We start from the raw sequence: 26,122 nt of genomic DNA on the forward strand, positions 1-26,122 counted from the left end.
CTGTACTAATAATATGGGCCCTGAAGTCTTAAGGTATATAAAAGATTTATTTGAACATGATTTCCCACATAAAGAAATAAACCAAACATCTAGCAGAAAAAGCACTGAAGTCTATCTAGAGAACCGATCTCCATTGCCGTCTATGCTACAAATTAGGCAAGTTACTTAATCTACAAATTTTATTTGAGTGGATAAAAGTATGACTCTTTCTGGTCATTTATTTCACCATTTATTTAAAAATAAGACTGGACTTAGTACTCGTACAGTTCTTTACTGCTTAAATTTTCTATGGCATGTTTAATCTGGAAAAATATAAACTGCTTCAAGCACTAATATGCTAAGAATTCTCCTTATTTGTGTTAGGACACTAACACAATCTGCTTTCAATAAATAATGAATGCTTGATGTGTAGTCAGAAATAGTTTCAAAGTGTTAACCCTATCACTGATTTTGAAGGCAATTTACATGCCTGCTTCTAACAACACTAGACTATAGGGTGCTCAAAATACAAAATCTTCCTTTATGGTTGGATACCAAATGTGAATAACTATCAGCATACAATGCTTAATTAATATCCTTTCTTGAAATGACTGCTTTTCTGGCTTTTTCTGCAATAAATACAACCTACTAATGTTGAGAGTCCCATCTTTTGGAGGCTGTCTCAAATTTATTTATTGTAAATTTCATCCTTGAAACAACTCTGCCTCTTGTACCTTCTCAAATTATACCAGTTTGGGGCTGGAGATAAAGCTCAGTTGGTAGAACGCTTGCCTTGCAAGCATGAGGCCCTGGGTTCAGTCCCCAGCACCACAAAAAAAAAAAAAAAAAAAAAATTATACCAGTTTAACAGCTAAAGATGTTTCTTTCTCAAATAGATTATTTTTTAAACACACAAAGTACAAAGATTTCTGAGGTGTGATATATAATTATCAAAGTAGGATTAACTATTTCAAAATAAATGCTAATGAATAAATACCAAACTTCACCCATTCAAACAAAGTTTATCCAAAGAATATAAGATTTCAAAATGATTTGAGAATCTAAACTTTTTTTTGGAATGGATGGGGCAACACTGGGAATCAGAACCAGGACCATACACATGCTATGCAAGTACTTCACCAGTGAGCTACATCTCCAACCATTTAAAATCTAAACTTAATTTTATCATCAGTCTTTTTCCTTTCAGGGCTAATGGTTTCTAATCAAATGTTTCTTTTCATAGATAGTGAAATCCTTTCCCTTATACTTTTCTTATAATTAAACATATTTCAATTTCCCTTTTTCCTACACATTGTCAAAGTAGATTCTATAAGTAAATATTTGATATTTTTATCCCACAAATACCTTGATTGATGTGTCCCATTTCGACATAGTGGTAACCAATGGAACAAGTAATTTCAAACAGTATACCTAATATTTTTATGTTTACATCTGTTCAGCAAGGATGATACCTCTAAAAGGGGTTGGCTTTTTTTTTTTTTTTTAAAGAAAGGAATGACTAGACATCAGAAATAAATGTGAACATATTTATTTATCCTCCATTTGTTTTGGTAAACATTAATATCAGGACTTAGGGATTAAGACTACTAAATATTGGTAAGAAAGGGATGAAAGCCAGTCCCTGCCTACCAGATCTAACGATGTAGTAAGAGAGAATAAAGGTGGATGAGTACTTTGGTAATGGTGAAAAAAAATCTTAAGAAGGGTAAAAGTCATATGTAGTCAAGATGGATTTGAGCAGAGACAGATAAGAACTTCTATTTAAGAAAATATAACACAGTTTTGAAACTGCTCTTTCCAAATGCCTTGCCATAAAACTGATTTGATTTTATCTTTTAACCAGCACTACTACAAGGTCGTTTTATTTTGAATACCATGAATAGGCCTTTGCCAAATTAAATCTTAAAGAAACTTTTTCCACATACTCCAGAAAGGGGACATAGTCTACTTTTTAGTGGCAGCTCTGTAGTTCTAGGAGAGATCAGTACTTATCCCAGTGAAGCAAGATAGGGCTTAAATTTTTTTGGCAATAACATTTGATTATATTTTGCTCTTATAATGCTATTGCAATAAGACAGCCTTGAGCCACTCCTGCTTAGAAAATGGCATCTCACCTTCCAGTCACCCAAGGGACACAAAGACAAAAAAATGCTGTGAAATTCCAAGAAAAGAACTTCTTCTTGGGGTGGAGGGGTGGAGGACTCTTTGACTTATACACTAACCCCAAAGGATGGGGATAAAGTTTTCTCAAAGATTAGGGCAGGCTCATGTGCAGAGCTAGAGCAGTAAGGATTTTAGATTACTGTTTTGGTTAACATTTTGGTTACTACGTGAGTCTTCTATTTTTTAAATTAATCTTCAAAATCATAATATCTGTTTTTCTCTTGATTTATAAAAGTAATATATGGTCTTGGTTTAAAAAAAACAAAATTAGTAATCCCCAGCACCATTAAAAAATTTTTTTTAAAATTTTTTTAAATTAGGAAAGTATAAACATAGAACCATTTATCTAACCATTTTTTTTGGCATTAATACTTGGATATTCTGATGATATTTAATACAGCAAGTCTGGAATGGGACTTACTTCCTCCTATATTCTGTTTTTATCCCTGTAATCACTGCCCACTTAGCAAATGATACCACTTCATGCAGTTACTTCAACTTAGCTTTCTCCAGAATATACTTAATTCTTGCCAATCTTACTTATCTCCATTTAGTCAATACTATAACCTGAGATTTCAGTTCCAGATTATTATGGTTTTTTTTTTTTTCCACAATCTGTCTCTCTTCCCGAATTATTTGACATTAATACAATCTTCACAACAGCCATAATAATAATAGTTTATAAACTCTTATTTGTTTCTTTAGGCCAGTGCCATTTCTTTTACTCTATAAGGGTCCTAACTGTAAATTCTTTGTTTTGATCATACAGCATGCTTCTTTGTTATCCTGATAAAAGACCCATAGTCAGTTTGTTTTCCAAGTATTTAAACTATATATTTTTGTTGACCTCTCTTATAAACTATAGGGCTTGACAGCTGTATTATTAATTTTTGTTTCTTTTGAAAACTCCACGGATATTATTTATTTATTCTGGCATTTGTTACCATATGAGTTCACTGCCAGCCTACCTTATTTTCCCTTTGAGGGAATCCTGTTTGTTCTACACGTTTGTGGGAACTTTTCTTTATTTTGAAAACTGCAAACTAAAACACTTATTCCTGAATGCAAGTTAAAAAAAAAAAAAACTACTTTTATAGATTATTTCCTTCACTAATTTTGTTTCTGTTGCCATTAATCTGTTGTTAATTGCTTTCACAGCACTTTCAATTTAGTAGTTTCATCTCCATGCAATATAAAATTTCATGGAACATAATTTGAACTTAACCTCAGCAAGAACATAACAGATCCATTTTTAAAATTTTATCATTTTATCTTACAATGTAACTGATGAAAGTGGTATTTATTTTCTTTGATCATCTTTGCGTGTGGGGTGGCGTTTGCTTGTACTGGCGTTTAACCCAGGGTTGCTCTACTACTGAGCTTCTCCGCCTGCCTTTTAAAAATGTTTTTATTTTGAGACAGGGTCTTGCTAAATTGCCAAAACTGGCCTTAAATTTGCAGTCTTCCTGCCCCAGTCTCCCAGTCACTGGGATTATAGGACTGCACCACCACACTCAACTCTTTGGTCATCTAGAATTTTAGAACATAGGGGTGTTTTACCAGTGGACGAATGGGTCCATATTAATTCTTTCAGGTCTGAACAAAGAGAAGAGGGCAAAGTTTATATGCACTACAGTTATTTTGTTAATTCAATGGCATATATATAAGGGAGGATACAGGAAGCTTTGGTGGAAATTAACCATATCTCCCTACAAGACTATCTCTCAGTATTAGAACAGATTGAGTTTCATTTGGATCATACTCCCATTTTCTCAATGGAAAGAAGGCTTTTAGGCAGTCATACATTACATTTTTAATGTGGGTATAAAGTTACATTGGGATTCCTGCTTTTGGGTCTCTACTACATGCCTGATGCACTTTTCAAAAACAATAACAAAGATGAGACTGGCTACATACCATATCCCCATAATCTGCTATTTCATCCAGTCCCTCTTGTTATATGCTAATGGTGGAGGATGGGATTACTGTATACCACTGGACAGTTTCTTTTTCTTTTTTCTCCTTCTCATACATTTCACTATTTCATCATATTCAGTCAACAAAGTATTTTTTGATCCATCCCTCAATCTGATTTTCAAGTCTGAGTGCTTTGCAAAAGGCCTTCATCCTAGTTTCCAACACTGACAATGAATTTTTTCCTCATTTTACATTATTTTTGCAGTGTAATTTTGCTGGGTATCTAGAAGATATTTTAATGATGATCATGTGTAAGGTAGGCTCATCATTTGAGAAGTGTGTCATCTTATGTTGAGGTAAAGAAAAACTTATTAGAATCAGAGCTAAGAAAGAAACTTTTGGATGCCAGGAAATGGAATATCTGGCTATAAGAATGAAGGTTTATCTTGGAATAGTGCAGAAAAAATTACAATCAATGGATGAGAAATTAAAAATACTTGTACAACTTAGATTTTAGGAGATCTGAAATTGATAAAATAAAAAAATAAGTTTATGAGCTAGGTTTTGGTCTTATTGTAAAAACTGAAATCCAGACATTTAGACTTCAGAATCAACATCTTTTACCAGGAGACCTTCAAAACAGTGACATGGTCATTTTGCATGGAATGATAACAAGTACTTTGTTAATAACTATTCAAAGATGCTATGCACTGACTACAGTTATCATCACCGATTCATAAGTAAGGAAACCGTTACAGAAATTATATAACTTGCACAAAATGACAGAGTGCTGAAGCTGGGATATTCACAGTTGAAATACGGGAGGAAAAACAAGGATGTATACTCAAATCTAGTGAAGAATGTTAACCTACTGCAACTCAGTGTGGTCCAGGATTAGCACCAGCAATATCACCTGGGAGCTTGTTAGAAATGCAGACTATTAGGTCTTATCTCACCTTACCTATCTGATTATAATATGAATTTTAACAAGATCCTAAGATAATCTTATGTACATTAAAGTATCAACACGTGTTTGTCCCACTTAAGGAAGGAGAAAAAGAACTCCATCTTAAACTGGTATGACTCTACAAAAGACAGATAGGAACCACTTAGGGAAATAAGAACTTATACTAGTATAGTACATAAGTGTATTTCAAAAGGTGACATTAGGATTTGCATTGCATTATGAAAGATGAGACAAAAGACTGGATGATTTTCAAGCTTAAAAAATACAGAGTTTTAGAGAGGTGTACATGGAGCACATGTTGATCTTTGCTAGATTCCCACGGGTTAGAGGCCTGGGAAGCAACAATGGCAATAAACTCAATTTAGAAAATGAAGAATGATCCCCCAAGTAAAACTAAAATGGGAACAAAAAGTGAAACCTCTCTTAGGTGGTAAGAGTTAAGAGAACCTGAAAGAAATTCACAGTGGGAAAAAGCCACAACAACAAAAGTGGCAGAGATTTTTTTTAAAGTGGCAGGTTATGTTTTAGTCTTTAGAAGTCAGCTAGGATTAGGGCAGGAAATTAAAAAAAAAAAAAAATGTGGAAAACCATGAATTCTCCCTTGAGGGATTATTTTAATAACAGAATGGAAACTCTGCTTCTAAGAGAATAAGGATATTCCCTTTGTGTTACGTTTTCATACATTTAAAATAGAAATTAAATACAGTCTCTCAATGACTGCAAACACTTAGGTGATTCCCCTTTATCAGTGCTCAGCTGACATCTCCATGAGGTATTTCTTGATCACCCCATTTAAAACTACAATGTGTTTTCCCCAATATTACCAGGCCAGCACTCTCTTAATTGCCTTAACTATTGTTTTCTAAAAATATCTTCATTTACAAAGATTTTATTTACTGTCTTTCCCCACACTAGAATTAAACTCTATAAATCAGACAGAGTCTTTCTATTTTGTTTATTAATGTTTTCCCCAGAGCTTAGTGCCTGGCACATTATGGGGAAACAGCACCTATCTGCTGAGTAAAAGTTCAAGAATGGATTGCCAGGAACACACATATCAAAGGAAAAGTGGAAAATTACCAAGTGCTAGATACTAGACTATATACTTTAATTAGATCTTGAATTTCATGACAGCAGGTATTTTGATCTCTTTTTACTAAGGTAAAAATGGATGAAACAGAAGTAGCAACATAATTTACATGATAGAGCAATACTCCTGATTGATCATAAGCCTTTATTTTAACATCACAGTAATATACATACAATATTGGAGACTGCCACTGAAGAAGTTAAAAACATATTTTCCTTAATTCTAGCCAAGAGAGGTGCTGATGAGATAAATGACACATGAGTGAGCCAGGGAACTAGTTTGTTGCTTCCCAGGTAGAAGATAAAAAGATCAAATGTTCTTTTGATCTACAGGAGGGGTATTGAAATCTTGTCATTCTTACCTGGATTTATTCTTTCCTACACCAGATACAACAACAACAACAAAAAGGCCTGCTAGCTTGAGAAGGTTATTTTGAGATGAGAAAATCAAGGTACAGCCAAAGGAAAAAGGGACATGGAACAGCCAGTTTACTTCTAGACAAAAATGCTTTTCACCATGGTTAAGTTCTATATATCACAGCAATAAAAAGTGAGATATATGACCAAATGTGCATAGGAATCTACAAAGGCAATACAATTCTGATCTAGCAGATATGGAATTGGAATCTTGGCTGTGAACTGTGAACTGCTTCAGAATATAGTTAAAAATTAATTTTAAGATCTTTATCTGCCAGTATAACAGGGTCTTAAACATCATCAACTTAGTGATCATAAAAACTTTTAAGCAATAAATAACTGATAAACTACTTTTAGGCTAGAATAGATGTGTACTAAATGTAGACAAATATGTTTTACCTGGAATGATCCAAGAATATCCTTTAAGGGCTCTTCATAGAACTCATCTCTTCCAAAGAACAGCAGCAACTCAAAGAAACTCCTAGAAAGAATAAATGAATAACCTTCATTGCCTGAGTTTTTGATCCAGTTTAGAAGATTATCAAGTGATAACAGCTGTCTAATACTACACATTTTATTTTAAAATATCCGGTTTTTAAAAAACTATCATTTAAATTCAAATTATGTTTTTAGTTAGATTATAAAAGAGATAGCCTAAAGAAATATATATAAAAAAAATACTAAAGTTACTATAGAATGGAACAATTACATTACTTATGCCTACCAGTATCCACAAGCAATCAAATTTAATGGCACAGAGGGTGGTAAAAATGATGACCATGCGTGGAAGGATGATTTAAAATAGGCATAAAAGTCCAGCTCTACTCTAGTACAATGTGCCCTAAGAAAACATTCAAAATCTTTTTCAGAAGGATATAAGGGATGGATAAAGCTGACACAAAAACATAAAGCTAGAGAATGACCATGACGTTCTCAGCCAACATATATATTAGAGCATATATTACCAACTATATTAAGTAAATGACACTTTTCCTCAAACTCTAGACTTACCTTGATTATCCCACTTATAGCAGAACTGCTCAAATTCTATAGTTCTTCCTTTTTAAATAAATCATTTGGAAAATACTGTTACGAAAATCTTCATGTCCTTTTAATAATTTATGATGTCATAAAGAAAGGAATTTCCTAATCATGACCATGGAAGATTATAAAATTACTTAATATTTTTAGACCATCCTAAAGTAATAAAAAGACGAACCTTTCCAAATCTTAGATTTTAATTCATTTACCATATACTCCACTAGAAATATCTAAGATATTATTATAAATGTTTGCCTTTAATAAAAATAAATCACTAATAAAGACTGAAATTTTAAAATGGAGATGTAACTATGAGAATAGTTTTTAAAAATATATGAGAGGGGCTGGGAATATAGCTCAGTTGGTAGAGTGCGCGCCTCGCAAGCACAAGGCCCTGGGTTCAAATCCCCAGCACTGCAAAATTTAAAAAAAAAAAAAAAATATATATATATATATATGTATGTATATATATATATATATATATGTATATATATACATATATATATATGAGAAACAGTTAAAGCCAATTAAAAGCAAAATGACAAAGAAAGAAACAATCTCTGCTGATATTCCTAATAAAAACCTTTCATATATCATTTTCTTAAAAAGTCAGGAAAACAGAAAACTGAGAGAGAAGACTATTTCACAGAAAATACAGGCAAGTGGACTTTTTTCCAACTATAAAAAAAATGCTCTATCTTATTCACAATTAAATGGAAAAAAAGACAAAAATCCACTTTTCCTATCCCATTTACAAAAATAAAACAGTTGATGTCGTCTATGATGGCTCTGGTGTACAGATACACATTGTGATATCTTGGAGAGAATGCAAATGGTACTACCTCTTTTAAGAGAAATGCATTAAAATCATCAAAATTTAAAACACACACACACCACTTAACTTAGCAGTTTCACTTAGGAATTTCACCCTCCAAATATACAACACATAAATTCAGTGACATACTATTTGGTTTGAATTTGGAATGTCCCCCAAAGTTCATGTGTTGAAAGTTTAGTCTTCAATGCAGCAAGTTCAGCCAATCATGGACTAAACATCTGAAACCATGAACCAAAATAAACATTTCCTCCTTTAAGTTGTTCTTGTCAAGTCTTTTAGTCACAGTGATGCAAAAGTTGACTGAAACAAGCAGCAAGATGAAATCTTATACTGTCTCATTCTGTCCCAAACAGGACATGAATCATCCCTTCATCCAATGTATCCATATGTGTATGCTATCTGCAACTTAGTCACTTAGTAGTTGGTTATCCGATCAACTGTCAAGTTATGGCAATGCTTGTGTTCAAGTAACCCTTATTTTACATAATAACTGCCCCAAAGCACAAAAGTAGTGATGCAAAGGAGGTACCTGGAGACAAAACAGAATATCTGGTATTATATGACAACATTGCAGGACATGCAGACATAAAAAAATATGTATGAGGTTTGTTACTATCCAAGGTTTTAGGTATGTACTGGGTGTCTTGGAATGTATCCCTCAGAGAAGAGGGTCTGGTGTGTATTATTTTTGTGCAAAGGGAATTGGGGGGGGGGGGTATGGAATGTACATACATACTAATACATAGAGATCTAACACTGTCAGAGTACTTACAGGGAAATCCAACAAGCTAGTAAAAGCAGTTGCCTCTGGATAGGGTAAATAAGAATTAAGGATAAGGGATAAAAGCAAGAACTATTTTTCATTATTGATCCTTTTGCATTTATTTTACTATTAGTACGCATGGGGGGGAAATCTAATAAATGTACCTCTGGAACATTATCTATTCCCATTTTAACAAAGTACTAATTATTCCCATCTCTCTCATCTTTAAAGTTCTACTGGACCTGTCTCTATCCCAGCTATTCCACCCTTGCCCAAAATCCATGTTCAACACAGCTACCACTGTTATCACCCTAAAACATGAAAATGATCCCATTACTTATAGAGGTTATAAACTGCTGTTTGAACTATACCATTTAAGGCATGGAGTTTCACATGACACACTAGTTTGATATGGATAATACATTGTTTGAAAAGCATTTTAACTAGTTATCAATATTTTTAAATTGTGATATTTCTGATTAAATCTAGATTTCTCTGAGTTTTTGAAAAACAGGAACCCTTAAAACATAAGACTTGCATTTTTCTATAAGGGTAAGCTGAGAAGTAACTGCATGAACTCTCCCCTTTCAATGTCAGCCTCCATTCACCTTTCTTAGTTTTCTAATACACTGCCTGTTTAACTTATTACTTACATTCTCTTCCCATTCTAGTTAGGTATTTGAGATCACTGATGAATCCAAATTTCCTATCACAATATCAGAATGTTTCTGTGATCCAAATCTGTCCTTACACACTAAGCTTTTACCATAATTTCTATGCTCTCCAACCATAGGTACTTCTCCCATTTCTTAAAATATACTTGTGTACTTTGAGATCTTCCAATCCATAACTTCAAGATCTGCTTACATGCTTTCACTTAGGAACATGACCTAAAACCCCCTTTCTCTTCAAGCATACACCAGATTCTTCTGTACACCTATTCTCCTTGCACTTATCTTGATAATACCAAGTCAAAATATGAGGAAGTTGTTTGTATTAAGTAGAAGAGAGTGAGATTGCATTATAATGTTGAGTAGATCATATTAACTGATGAACCAATTACAAAGGAGAGAGAGATAGAAAGGTTATTAGTGGAAATAATATGTGCAGTGATAAGCAATAAATTTAGAAATTAGTATGAAAATCAATATGACCTTGTAAATAATCAAAACATGGAAGAGACTGTATTGGTATTTTTGTTATTGTAACAAACCACCTGAGGCAGGCTACTTTATAAGGAAAAGGGGTTTATTTTGGCACATAGTACTTGGGTTGCAAGGTCTAAGGGCCTCATGTCGTGAAGGTCACATAGCGTGTTTTGTTTTGGAGGAATGTCCCCAAAGTTTCTCGTTGAAAGTGTGGTCCCCAATGCAGCAAGAGAAAAGGCTTTCAGGAAGTGTTTGGCTCATGAGGGCTCTGACCTCATCAGTGAGTTAATCCACTGAGGGATTCACAGCTGGAAGGCACTCTTGGGAATTCGTGGAAACTATAGGCAATAAGGCATGGTTGAAGAAAGTAGGTCCCTAGTGGTGTTTCCTGGAAGAGTATTTCTTCTCTCAGATTCCTTCTTCCCCTCTCACCCTCACCCTTTTATCTTTCCTTCCTTCCTCCTTCCCTCCATCTCTGCTTCCCATCTGCTACAAGGTAAAGAGCTCTCTGCCCTACCACACTATTTCACATTATATTTCAGCCCACCGTTGACTGAAACTTCTGAAACTGTGAGCCAAAATAAAACTTTCCTCTCAAAAGTTGATTTTTCTCACATATCTGTCACAACAACAAAAAGCTGACTAACACACAGGACATCATATGGCAAGACAGAGGAAGCATGCATGGTTAGTGTACATCTGTGTGGTCTCTCTCCACCTTTTATAAAGCTGTCAAGATTCAGTCATAAAGACTTTAATCCAAATCACTTTCCAAAGGCCACACCTCTAAGAATCATAGTTGAATTAAGTTTCCACCCTCTTAAAGTCTTCATAATGGGAATTAAATTTCAATACATAAGATGGGGGACACTCCCAACTTTATCTGAATCATAGCAAAAATGTAGAATTATTGTTTGAATTATATGAACATGAATGTGGAAGCCAATACAGAGACCTCTGTGTGTTCCACCACTACCTACCTCAATAACAAAGTCCAATTCAGCAATAATATTTAAATATGAAAAATATACATGGTAAATAAATAAAGAGTAAATAAAGGCAAAACAAAATGGTTTGGCTGTTTCTGCATGAGGGAAAGATTCATGAAACTCATGATGCATTTGGACAATAAGAAAAGGCCAAAATCAACAAAGGAAGACTCTATATGTAGAAGTAGAAATGTCACATTTCAAACTTGATGTCATTTATTGACTTACATAAAGGATGATTTAAATGTTTAGGGATCAACTTATCTAGTCCTCATGGAAGAAAACTTCATGGGGTACAGAATAACTAAGTTCAAAATAGAACCAATTAAAACCCCAAAATATTAGTGGCAGCCTAGATCAGGGCTGAAAAATTACTGCCTCAGGGTTAAATGTAAGCCAAAGAAATCCAGTGTTAGTGTACTGCACAATTTAAGAACAGTTAACCATATTTAAATTATTTTAAAAAGTCAGAAGAATATTTCATGACAGGTAAATATTACATGAAATTCAAATAAATAAGGTGTTAATGGAACATCCATTTGTTTACCTATTGACTATAGGTGCTTTCACACTACAATGGCAGAATTAAGTAGTGGCAACAGAGATGTTATGGGTGAGAACCTAAAATATTTACTGTCTCTTTACACATTAATGGTCTAGAGGGTCTAGAATCACCTTGTATGAGTTTGAATCTCAGCTCCAACATTTATTTACTTGATGTGTAATCCTGGGCAAATTACTTAGTATTTCAATGCCTCAGTTTTATTTATAATACAGATTTAATAATAATAGTAGCTGCCTCTTGAAAGAAGAGCACTTTAAACAATCCCTGGTATTTAGTCCCAAAGGTTTTTGCTGACAACAGTACAGGCATAGATGAGAAATACTATGATACTAGACCATCACAATAAAACAAATCATAATAAAGCCAGTCACACAAATTTTTTGGTTTCCTCATACATAGGAAAATTGTTTATACTATACTCAGTGTGTAAGAACATTATCCTAAAAATCAATGTACATACTTTATTGAAAAAATACTTTTATTGCTAAAAAATTGTTAATGATAAGCTCAGACTTTAGTGAATCTCATTCTGTTTTGCTGATAGGTGGGTCATGTCTCAATGCTGAAAGCTGTGGGACAGATCAGGTCAGTGTTTGCTGAAGGTGAGGTAGCTATGGCAATTTAAAAAAAATAAGACAACAATGAAGTTTGCCACATCAAGTGACTCTCCTTTTCATTCAGAAGAGATGTCACTGCAGCATGTGATGTTGTTGATAGCATTTTACCAATCAAAGTGTATCACATGGTATAGCATGAAGTAGAATTGTTTTCAAATTGGAAAAAACAATACCAATAAATCAGATGCATTTTTATACGTAAGCAACGAATCCACTGCAAGAGAAATTAGGGAAACTACCCCATTCACAATAGCCTCAACAAAAATAAAATACTTGGGAATCAATCTAACAAAAGAGGTGAAAGACCTCTACAATGAAAACTACAGAACACTATAAAAAGAAATTGAAGAAGACCTTAGAAGATGGAAAGATCTTCCAAGCTCTAGGATAGGCAGAATTAATATTGTCAAAATGGCCATACTACCAAAAGTGTTATACAAATTCAATGTAATTTCTATTAAAATCCCAATGACATTCTACATACAAACAGAAAAATCAATCATGAAATTCATTTAGAAAAATAGGAGACCAGAATAGTCAAGGCAATCTTTAGCAAGAAGAATTAAAACAGGAAGCATCACACTGGCAGACCTTAAACTATACTACAGAGCAACAGTAACAAAATGGCATGGTTCTGGCACCAAGACAGACATGTAGACCAATGCTACAAAATAGAAGACACAGAGACAAATCCACATAAATATGGTTACCTCATACTACTCAAAGGTGCCAAAAGTATACGTTTTAGAAAAGATAGCCTATTCAACAAATAGTACTGGGAAAATCCATATGTAATAAAATGAAATTAAACCTCTTTCTCTCTCACCCTGTGCAAAAATTGACTCAGTGGATCAAAGATTTAGGCACTAAAACAGACACCCTGTGCCTAATAGAAGAAAAAGTAAGCCCAAACCTTCATCATGTCAGCTTAGGACCTGACTTCCTTAACAAGACTTCTAAAAGCATAAGAAGTAAAATTAAGAATCAATAAATGGGATGGATTCAAACAAAAAAGCTTCTTCTCAGCAATGGAAACAATCATGAAGAGAGAGCCTACAGAATGTGAAAAAATCTTTACCACACGCACTTCAGATACAGCACTAATCTCCAAAATACATAAATAACTCAAAAAACTTGACACCAAAAAAACAAATAACCCAATCAATAAATGAGCTAAGGAACTGAGCAGACACTTCACAGAAGAAATACAATCAATCAATGAACATATGAAAAATGTTCATCATCTCTTGCAATTAGAGGAATGCAAATCAAAACTGCTCTAAGATTTCATCCCACTCCAGTCAGAATGGCAATTATCAAAAAATACAAGCAATAATAAGTGTTGGCAAGGTGTGGCAATAAAGGTACACTCCTACATTGTTGGATGGGCTGCAATTTGGTGCAACCACTTTTGAAAGCAGTATGGAGAATCCTAAGAAAACTTGGAATGGAACCACCATTTGACCCAGCTAACCCACTCCTTGGCCTATATATACCCAAAGGACTTAAAATCAGCATACTGCAGTGACACAACCACATCAATGTTTACAGCAGCTCAATTCACAATAGTTAGATTGTGGAACTACCTAGATGCCCTTCATTAGATGAATGGATAAAGAAACTGTGGCACATATACAAAATGGAATATTACCCAGCCTTAAAGAAGAATGAAATTATGGCATTTGCGGTAAATGGATGGAACTGGACAATATCATGCTAAGTGAAATAAGCCAATCCCAAAAAATCAAAGGCCAAATGTTTCTCTGATAAGTGGATGCTGATCTATAGTAGGGGGTGAGGTAAGGAAGAATGAAGGAACTTTGGATTGTTCAGAGGGGAATGAAGGGAGGAGTGGGTGGGTGGGGATGGGAAGAACGGTAGAATAAGATAGACATTATTACCCCTATATACATACATGGGAAAAAAAATTTTTTTAATAATATAAAAAAATAGATTCCATCTCAAAAAAAACCACTCTTTCCTTTCCTTTTCGTTTTTTTTTTTTTTTTTCTTTGTTTGTTTGTTTGTTTTTTGTTTCTCCTTCAAGACAGGGTGTTGCTATGCTGCCCAGGATGACTCTGAACTACTGGACTCAAGTCATCCTCCTGCCTCAACTTCTGCATCCTGGCTAGAAACCACTTTCTTTATTCATCCATAAGAAGCAATTCTTCATTAAAATTATACAATGAGATTGTACCAATTTAGTCACATCTTCAGGTTCCAAGTCTAATTCTAATTCTCTTGCTCTTTCCCATATCTGCAGTTACTTCTACTACTAAAGTCCTGAACCTTTCAAATTCATTCTTGAGAGTTAGAATCAGCTTGTTCCAAACTCCTACTGGTGTTGCTATATTGACAACTTCCCATTCATTGCAAATGTTTTTAACAGCATCTAGAATGGTAAATCCATCTTAGAAGGCTTTCGATTTACTTCGCCCAGATTCATCAGAACCACTGCCTAAAGCAGAAAGCATTATAAAACATATTTCTTAAATTTTTTAAAATTTCTTTTTGAAATTTCTTAAATTTCTTTAAAGTCTTATGACTTTAAAGTCAAAATTACTCCTTGAATGATGGGTTCCAGAATGGTTGTTATGTTAGCAAGCATGAAAACAATATTAATCTCATTGTATAGCTCTCTTACCAAAGCTCCTGGGCAAATGAGTACATTGATGATGAGCAGTGAATTTGAAAGGAATTCTTTTTACTGGGCAGTAGTTCTCAAGAGTGAGCTTAAAATATTCAGTAAATCGTGTTGTAAACAGATGTGCTGTCACCCATTGTTGTTACACTGTAAAGCACAGGAGAGTAGATTTAGTATAATTCTTAAGAGTCCTCAGACTTTCAGAATGGTAAATGATCTTTGACTTAAACTCACCAGTCAAATTAGCCCTAACAACAGTCAGCCTGGCACTTCTCTTCCTGACTTCTCTTCCCTAAGAATCCAAGGTTGATTCATCCATATTGGAAATCTGTTCTTTAGTGTAGACACTGCTGTAGTTTTAAACTTAAATGTCCCACAAAGGTCTGTATGTTAAAGGTTTGGCCTCGAGCCTATAGCAACATTGGGAGATAGTAGAACTTTTAAAAAGGTGGGGCCTAGTGGGAGGTCTTAGTCACTGAGGGTATGCCCTTGAATGGGATTATGGGACACCATTCTCTTCCTCTCCCTTTACTTCCTGGCCACCATGAAGGGAACAGCTTCTTCTGCCTTGTACTCCTGCAGTGATGTACTACTGCCTTATCACAAGCCCCAAAGCAACCAGGAAGGACAACTGACCATGGACTAAAACCTCTAATACTGTGAGCCAAAATAAACCTTCCCTCTTTTAAATTTGATTATTTTAGGTATTTGGTTATAGAAACAAAGTTGTCTAACACAGCCACCTTCTAGATGACTTGCTATAGCTTCTACATCAGCTTACTGCTTCTACTTGCTTCTTTCCTTGAACCTCCTTAAACCTCCTGAACCAACAGCCTCAATCTTTCTTCTCAAGTTTCCTTACTTAGTTTTAATCTTAGTCCTAACATTAGTCTTAGTCTTCTTTACTTCTTAGACTTCTTCAGAGAACTGACCTGAAGAGTCTTCCTCCAGATTAGCTTTTGGTGTAAGGGAAAGTTGTAGCTGTTTTTTTCTATCCAGACCACTAAAAATTTCTCCTTATAAGAACCTGTGTGTTAACTGGAATAGCATTTTTAATTTCCTTCAAGAACTTTTCCTTTGCATTCACAACTTGGCAAACTAGAACAAGAATCCTAGCTTTTGGTCTATCTCAGCTTTCTTTACTACTATTAATTGACATTATTATCCAAGTTTCCTTCAAAAAACTATTTATTTAAGGAAGTAAGTTCTTCACAGGTTTGTTATCCTCCATTATACATGTCAGTTTTGTTGAAATATTACACCAATTTTTCTTCTTAAGTTATGAAGATTTTTTAAAATATCTGATTAGATTCATCAAGATTACTTTCCAAAATTTCCAAAATACTATTATATTAATATTTATATTAGCTTTTAATGTTATTTAACAAATTTGTTTCTATAACATGTTTAACATGTTTAATATGTTAATAGCCCATATCAATTATAATCAAGCAAAATTATAGCTTACCTATAATTCATTTACTTAAATTAAAAGAATTATCCAAGATGAAATTACCTAAACAAAATGATCAACAAAAATAATTTGTGGGACAAATATACTATAAATGGTGTGCTTTTTGAATTAAAAAATAGATATCCCACACATAACCATACATAATTTACTTATTTGCCTGTCATCAATCAGTATATTTCTATTAGCTATGCAAGCTTAACTAACTATAGTATTACTGAAATCCCTATTTATATAACAAATTACAGTCTGTCATTTGCGTAGAATTTAGGTCATACTTTCCTGTGTCTTACAAATAGTAACAAGGTACCAGACTTAGGTATACAGACAAACACAAAGTGTTTGGTAATTATAACCAAACACTGTATCTCTACAGTCCATCAGTAATTTCCACACAGAAGTGTAAGAATGTGGATTTGTACAATTACCTACCATAAAAAATTCCACTATTCTAATACTTAATTATTCAAATATAAGAAATCCACTTACCAACTTAAGTCAAAGAAAATTAGGTCTATTTGATATATATCAAATAATAATAGAAAAATTTAGTGAAATTTTACACTTTATAACACTCAATTCTTAAGAATTTTTCTATGTGTATTAACTCTAAATCTTTGATATCTTACAGATATTTCTACTGAATGCTACTTAACATAAATAAAGAGCATTTACTTTGACATTCAACCTTCCATCTTTAATATATTTTCTTCAGTAACATGTCTATGAGGGAAGGAAAAGATTTTAGATTCGATTAATGATTATACCCCTGAGAATAACTAAAATGCTAAATAGTGGCCTTTGCCTTGACTAAAAATTCAAACATATTCAACGTACTCTTCTTACCACTTTTCTAAACTAAGGAAAATGGCCTTTCCATACTTAGAGTTTATGTAGTGTGAAAATTCTCAAGCCAGGAATTTAGTTAATATTGGTCCTGAGCTAGTAATATCCCGGTAGAACCTTGTTAAAAACAAAAACATAAAAAGCAAATCCTTTCTAGAGAGCCCCTGTTCAATCCAGGCTTCAATTACTAACACATTCACTAAAAAAATACACATTCACAAGGTCAAAAAAAGTAGCCACACAAACCCACAAAATACTAGGAAACATAGCACCATGAACAAGAGTCAATAGAGAAATGTTAATTTATAAGGGCTTAATGTATTAAAATCAGACAGAGAATATAAACTTTGAGTATAGTTTAAGAAATGAAAGCGAGGCGCAGTGGCCCACAACTGTAATCCCATGTAATCAATTGCAGCAACTTGGTACACTGAGCCAGGATGATGTCAAGTTCAAGACCAGCGTCAGCAAATTAGTAAGGCCCTAGCAATTTCATGAGATCCTGTCTCAAAATAAAAAAACTAAAAGGACTGGGGATGTAGCTCAGTGGTGAAACAGCCCTAGGTTCAATCCCCTACAAAATCAAACAAACAAACAAACAAAAACCTGTGGTGAGGTCAGAGGCAAACAAAGTCCATTTTCTGAGTAGAAATTTAAATGGTATAATCCTATATCATGAATTATAAATGGTATAATTCTTTACTAATGGAAGAAACACTGGGAATACGCAGCAAAATTACAATCTGCTCATCTTTTTGCCCAGATTCTTACCCATCCCAAATCTAATGACAGAAAAAGTAAAAGGACATATGCAAAAAGATATTAATCATAACACTATTTATAGTAGGAAAAGGATGGAAACTACCCAAATACCTCAGTGAAGGATAAGCTGAATAAACAACACTGCATCTACACAAGGAAATATTATGAACTATAAAAGTGAATTTGGATTAGTCTGTGTCATTATAATCTCTAAGACATGTAAGTAAAAAAAAACAGGAGAAAGCATATGTGTGTCTATCCAAGAGGACAGATATGTAGGTTTATATATTTTAAGCTGGATCTTGCTTTTTCATCCAACCGACTTTCTTTTTAATAGGAATAGATCATTTATATTTAATGTAATTTGTGATGTTTAGATTTTAAACTTACCATTTTAATTGTATTGTCATCTGTCCATATGAATCCAAAGACAGATTCATATTTGACCTCTTCTTTCACCTTCTTTTACACTGAATAATTTTATTCCATTTTTTTTCCTCTTTAGCTTAATGTATCCACTAGTGGATACATTCGCCTAGGCTAATGTAGTATAGGTTTTACAAATATGTACCTTTGAAATCCCAGCCTGGCCACAAATAATACCATGCTATTTTAGGTACCATAATCTAGGTGCTACTTTTATCATTTATTTAAGTATGCTATAAACCAACAATCCTCCTCTACAATTTTGCTTTATTCCCAGCATTTAGAAAACATGTTCCATACATTGGCTTTAAGTTTTGTAAAATTTCCAGGTGCTTACCTGTAATCCTAGCCACTTGAAAAGGCTAAGTCAGGAAGATCACAAGTTAAAGGCCAACCTTAGCAACTTAGGAAGACTCTGTCTCAAAATAAAAAAAGGGCTTGGGATGGACTTCAGCAGTAAAGTACCCCAGGGTTCAATTCCCAGGACCCCCCAAAAGAAAAAAACTTTTATAAAACTTATATTGGAATGCAGTCACATCATTTATGTATTCTCTGTGAATACTTCTGTACAGAAAAGAGTATCGTAGTTAAAACAAAGACATTAGGGTCATGAGTCTAAAATATTTGGTCCTATCAAATATTTTTTTTCCTTCATCATTCCTCACTTGAAAATTGTTATTTCATTGTATTCTGGCTTATATAGTTTCTTATCTTTATTCTGTTTGGGTAATGACTTTCCTCTTGATTTTTAGTTTGAATGTGATGCCTTTAGATGATCTAGGTGCTAAGTTCTTAAGTGTATGGGAGAAAGAGAGAGAGAGGGAGAGGGAGGGAGAGAGGAGGGAGAGAGAGAGGGAGAGAGAGAGAGAGAGAGAAAGAGAGAGGGAGAGAGAGAGAGCACTACGTGTTTAAAATGATCCTAGTTGGTGTTCTCTGAGTTTCTGGATCTGTGAATCGATTTCTCTCTTTATTTTAGAAAATTCACAGGTATTATTTTGTTAGTATTTCTTCTGCCTCATTTTCTCTTTTCCTTCTGGGATTCCAGTATACATAGTTAACAGTTTTACATTGTCCCAAAGTTCTTAGTAGCTGTGTTCTGGTTTCTTTTTTTCTCTTTGCCTTTTACTTTGTGTAATTTCTATTAATCTACATTCAAGATTCATTCTTTCCTCCACTGTGTCATTATCAACTAATGAACCTATCAAAAGCATTAGTCATTTTTCATCTATTACTGATTTATTTTTTAATTTCCAGCATTTCCATTTAAGTCTTTCTTAAAGTTTCTGTCTCTCTGCTTAAATCCCCAATCTGTTCAAGTACACTTGACCATCATTTCCACTAGAGTCCTTAGAGTTGAATCTGATTCTTTTAAAGGCTTTGTCTCTTGATGGTGGGATAGGATGGTAGAGAATGAGATATACAGTATTTGTGCTTGGAAAGAGGAGTGTCTTTTCTTTTCCTGTGCCTTTATTGTGAAACATTTGAGGTGGCCCATGACGATAATCAGACAGTTGGGTAGGCTGAGGCAGGAGGATCATTAAGTTCAACGCCAGCCTCAGCAAAAAGCAAGATGTTAAGCAACTCAGTGAGACCCTGTCTCTAAATAAAACACAAAATAGGGTTAAGGATATAGCTCAGTGGTAGAGTGCCCCTGAGTTCAATACCCAGCACTGCCCCCCTGCCCCAAAAAATAAACAGTAGTCAGAGTTAAACTTAGCATCAGTTCTGTTATTGCTATTATATACATTAATGTTACACTGGCAATGTTCACATTACTGAACTCTTTTATTGTTTGAGTGAAGACTGGGTTGCCAGATAATATTTTTCTTAGGCTTGTCCCACAGGCCACAGTTTTCAACCAGAGATAAAGATGAATGATATTAAGTAAAGAAAAGGAATATATAAAAGACCTGGAACTTTTATACATAAGAAATACAGTGTCAAAGATACAAAGTATATGACAAGGAACTAACAGCAGATTAAAAACAAAAGATACTATTCATGAAAGCAAAGATAAGAAAGAAATAGAAACTTTTAAATAAAACACAAAAAAGAAAAAAAAATGTAGAGCCATCAACAAGCTACTGGAAAAGTGTTGGTTCCCTTCAAATGGTATTTCTGAAGAAAGCATAACAGTGGTTTCTAAAAAATGTGTTTTGAAGAATTTTCCCAAAGTTGAAAAAAAAAAAAAAAAAACAACTCTATAGCCAAGAAGCTAAAGATCAGGAAATATGAAGAAAAACTACGTAAGACACGTTACAGATTCCTTAAAATCAACAATAAACTTCAAACTACACCAACAAGAACATGAAAATACATGCCGCATGGTGAAAAAATATTTATATTATCACAGACTTGATAAAGAATAAATAATAGCAGATAGCACATGAAAAGATGTTTATTCATGAATAGCACTGAGGAAATGCAAACTGAAACCAAAATGACAATACCACTCCACAACCACTAGAATGGTTATCAAGAAAAAGATAAATAAGTGTTAGTATAGGTATGGAGAAACAAGAACCGCCCCCATAGGTGTTTGGTTAGAATTTTAAACAGTGCAGGCACTTTGAATACAGTTTAGCAATTTTCTAAATGTTACACATAAACTTACACATCTAGCAATTCCACTTCTAGGTATCTATCCAACAGAAATGATCTGCTGACACAGACATGTACATATATGTTCACAACTCAAAAGTGGAAAATATCTCAACATCCCTCAATTAGTAAATGCATAAACAATATATACCTATTCTAAAGAATATTATTTAGGACAAATAGGAATGAGCTACTGATATATGTTACAACATGGATTAGCTTCAAAAACTTTCTGGGATAGAAGATACAGCTCAGGGAAAGAACAATTGCCCAGGATGTGAAAGGCCTCGGATTTCATCCCAGCAACACACACACACACACACCCACACACACACATTGTTCCAAGTGAAAGCAGTCATACAAGACAGTTACACAAAACTATCAAATATTTTCACTTGTGCATAAAAGCGTATTATAAGAAATGAACAGAAATAGCAACTCTAGAGAAAGAATGTAACCAATGGTTTCCTTGAGCTAGGTAGGCACTGGTGACTGCAGATGAATATAAGGGAACTTTGGAGGAGAGGGGACAGATCATTAAACTGTAGTAAAACTAGATGTGTTGATGGCTGCACAACTCTATAAATTTACTACATATCATAAAATATACTTCTAATGGGTAAATTTAAGTATATGAAAATTATATTACTTAATAAAATTAGAAATAAAAAGATAACTAGTAAGAGATAAGGAGTAGGGAGGTGTAATCAAACCAAGATTGGCAATATACTGATAATTGCTGAAGATGTTTAGAGGTAAGGGTAGTTCTTTATATTGTTCCTTCTACTTTGGTGTATGATTGAAAATAATCATAATAGTTTTGTTTTAAGTCACTATGTTGAAAAAGGTGTGAGAAATCGTGTATTCTCTTAAATTGCTGGCAACAATTGTGAGATAAGAGGAAACCTGGCAATATTTACAAAAATGATAAATCTCATCTCTGATCTGACATTTCACTCCTAGGATATATCTAGGCTATGAAAATGAATTTATTAAAGGGTTACTGATAATAGCAAAAGATTGGAACAAAACTAAATATCTATGAATTAGGGACTGGTAGTAAGACAGATACTCAACAGTCAATTTAATGACTGATGAGGTTCTTTCTACACTAATGGGGAATAATATACAAGTTAAAAAATTCAAAATAATATGCATAGTACATTAATATTTGCCTAAAATGATGAAAAGTGTAATATGAGCATTTTCCTTCTGTATGCATACAGTGTCTTTGGATGGAAATGAAAATAATTATATCAATTTACTACTGTAATAGAAACTAGGAGAAAGGTAAAAGTAAACAGCATGGATATATCACTGCATATTAATCATACTTTTTGAATTTTGCACTAGAAGCTGATATTATGTACTCAAAATTTAAATAAAAAGTAATAGAAATAAGGTGTCAAGCTTACCAAACTAAATAAAACCCTGATTTACTTCTAGAGTAGTTAATCTGTCCTCTGATATTTCTCATGCTTTAGTTACTAATTTTAGCTTTTCACTTGTATGCCCCCGGTTACACTGTTTCAGATTAAAGTGCTAACAATGGAGAATGTGCGAGAACAGAATCTTTAATGAAAAAATAGAAAAATTTTAAAACAGCCACCTCAAAAGTTCACATTATATATATGGAAACAGCTAAGAATGACAGCTGATATTTCAACCCCCTGGCGCCCCCCCCAAAAAAATGCAAGCCAAAAAGAAAGTAGATGGGTATCTTTAAAGTCCTGAAGATAAAAAAACAAAAACAAAAACTACCTGTCCATCTAGAATGCAATAATCAGTGGAAACATCTTTCAAAACCAAAAGTTGTTGTCAGTTACACTAAAATCAGTGGCCATAGTTAGGTTTGGCTAAAGGGAAGCCATAGCGGAAAATTAGAAATCAGGAGGAAGGGAGAAATGAGAGTGTTTCTCTCTTATTTTTCCCTTAGACTTTCATTTCTCCCTTGTCCCTCTATTTCAGGATTCCCTATAGCACAGTTATATTTCCTCATAGATTCCCTCTTACACAAGTTGGTACTTTTTCTTCTCATCAATCATCTACTGGTCTCTAGGCTCTAGTACCTTCACTGTCCTTTTCCTCCCAGTAGAGCTAAAGCAATTTGTATAGTTGCTAATATCTGGGTTAAACACCTGCTGTCTAATACCTAGATCTTCTAATACATTTAAAACTCATTCTAAGAATTTAATTCCCTCCATCAAATTACCTTACATTGGCATATCTTACATTTTCCTAACTGGGTCTTAAATGAAATCTTAATTTAAAAAAAAATGAAAACAAAAATGAACAAGGAGGAAGGTTTCTATAATTAAAAGGAAAAACCTTTTCAAGACATCAAAGCTTAAGAAAACTGAAGCCTATAGACTTCAACCACTAAACATACATAATTTGGTGCCTTGATCAAGAAAAAATGTCTTGTAAGATTTCTGTATAAGCAGCAATGAGCAAAATCTAATCATTTATTAACAATGACAAAAGCAATTCCTTTTTCTTTTTTTCTTTTTTTTTTTTTTTTCCCTTTTTTTCAGTTGTCTTACGTCCTTCCACAATGAAAGTTAACAGTATGTCATGGTCTAGTTCTAGAAACCAAAAATACCAGTGGAAAGAAACAGGAGTTAAAAGGTTCAGAACTGTAGTTTTTCAGTAGTTTGAGCTAGCACAAGATAAAGCCATTCGAATATCAAAAACATTCAGAAATGGATTTATACCCTTATAACTCTATGCATCATCTTCTAAAGAATAACTGTTCTTCCTAAGAGCAAGAGCTTTTAGCATCTTGTTTTTGCTCTCATTAGTTTGTATTCACACTGACCAACAGAATTGTCCATCTTTTCTTCCTTTAGTTATAGAAGAAAATAGTAAGTATCATTTTCCAAAACTCTACATGTACAATCCTCTAGATTCTGATATATACTAAAATGGATGGGAACAGGGTATCTCATCACATGAGCATTTTCCATCCCTGCCAACATAAATATACCCCTAGATTATCCCCTCTCTGTGCCCATAAAAATGATGCAGTCTCAACTACTTAACAAAATTAACAGAAGGGGCAAAAAAATACCAGAAATATAGAAATAAAGATGCTGTCACAACTAACACTAATTGAAATCCTGAGCTTCTAAACATAAACAGTACAAACAAATGTACATTGGTTTATCTAATATTGACTTTAGCTACAATACATCCTAAAAATGAAATATTTTAATAGTAAAGAACAAAACAATTACAATAAGATTTCATAAAAGAAAAGAATTAAGGTCACCAATATTCCTGAAAAACAAAAAAAACTCTCTTCTCAGAAAGAGAAAACAAAAACAGGCTAGACAATCTGTATTTCTCTCAAATAAATAAGGTCACCTGCCACAAATGATTAGTAATGATATTGGATGCAAACTGAAAAAGGTGTTGAATAAAAGTTGGTCAATATAATTAAGAGTCAAGAAGCAGTTAAGAGTGCTCTATGTTGTGAGGAAGGAAGGACCTACCTCCCCAACCCAACTCCACCACCACCCCCCAAAAAATATACCTATAACACTAGTCTTTCTCACTTTGATTTCTAGGCTGTTTCCTAAATTGGTTGAAGCCTAGACCTAAATTGTGTATGCAAATAAAACTTCATTTTAGTGTAGTCAAAACTAAAGTTGTGTACAAATGCTATGTTTGAGATATAGTACAATTAAGCAATATAATCAGAAAAGATTAATGATCTACCATTACATGCATAGAGTGGCCCAACACTACTCTAAATAAGAGATTGATTATATCTCCTTAGCTCCGTGAATGAGAAGGGTCTTTGGCCTTCTAAGCACATGATAGAAAGATCCACAGTTTCAAAATGTGTGGCTTCCTTTTACCTGTGAAACTTATAGTATTCAATCAATCTAAAATAAAAGAAAAAGAAGAAAAAAAAAAAAACAATTAAATCAACTTTGCAAAAGTGGCCCAACTTCTCAGTCCTCAGTTTCTTATCTGTAAAGATGAATTTGAGGTTCATTTTAATGCAAATACACACACACACACATACCCCAAAATCTTCATAAAACACAGCTTACAAAAAGTTAACCCAGAAAGTGAGACAATTATACTTAAAACAATTCTCTACATGACTATTCATTCCAAAACATTTGAAAAAACATTCTGGTATCAATAAAAATATAATCCACTTTCCTTCCCTGTAAAAAATACCTTAATTGAACCTTCGTTTTAAAAGTCTTCCAGCCTACATAAAGCAGATCTTCATATAAATGTAATTATAAAGTGGGTAAAGGATTTTTATGAAAGTGGGCAAAAGACAATATTGCCAGAGAATATAGTGACTTTCATATTTTACATACAACAGGTATTTTTTTATATGTATAAAATAAATACATAAGACAGAAACTTAGTATATAATAAGTTAATTCCTTGGCACACCTATATATTTCTACTATAAAGTAAATAAAATTTTAAATATAATGATACAAATTATAAAATAGAATTCTACAAACAGTTTCTAAATTTAATAAATTGTTAATATTTTGACTTCCTCTCCAGGTACCCTGAATACTGCTTTTGTCATACCTAGGAGGTATTTCAGCTCCTTCATCTAAGTTATTTCTATCATTCTTTCAGAGCTCAGAAAGTGTTAGTTCACCCAGAAAGTTTTCCCTGACATCCCGGACCAGATCAAGTTGTTTTGCTCTCTAATTACTGTAAGTATCCCAAAATTGCAATTACATAATAACATAACTGCTTATTTAGTATTTCATAGCTCTGTAAAGTCTTTCAGGAAAAAGACCTATCCATCGTATTTCCTATTTTATCACTTGAACCAAGAACAGATTTTTACAGAAAATAAATGAACAGATAA

At 33.5% G+C, this 26,122-nt stretch overlaps 1 protein-coding gene across 2 annotated transcripts in view; it reads right to left on the reverse strand.

The window, feature by feature from the left end:
- Nucleotides 1-26,122, reverse strand: part of Znf654 (zinc finger protein 654) — an 85,096-nt gene that overhangs the window by 22,897 nt on the left and 36,077 nt on the right. Inside the window, exon 3 of one of the 2 annotated variants that reach the window (XM_047563202.1) lies at nt 6,953-7,034. In XM_047563202.1, coding sequence (XP_047419158.1) covers nt 6,953-7,034 — 82 coding nt within the window. Of the gene's footprint in view, nt 1-6,952; nt 7,035-26,122 lie in introns of those variants that run through there. The other variant, XM_047563203.1, reaches the window with a different exon arrangement.

The sequence above is a fragment of the Sciurus carolinensis genome, chromosome 9, assembly GCF_902686445.1.
Source record: "Sciurus carolinensis chromosome 9, mSciCar1.2, whole genome shotgun sequence".
In the NCBI taxonomy this organism is placed as follows: Eukaryota; Metazoa; Chordata; class Mammalia; order Rodentia; family Sciuridae; genus Sciurus; species Sciurus carolinensis.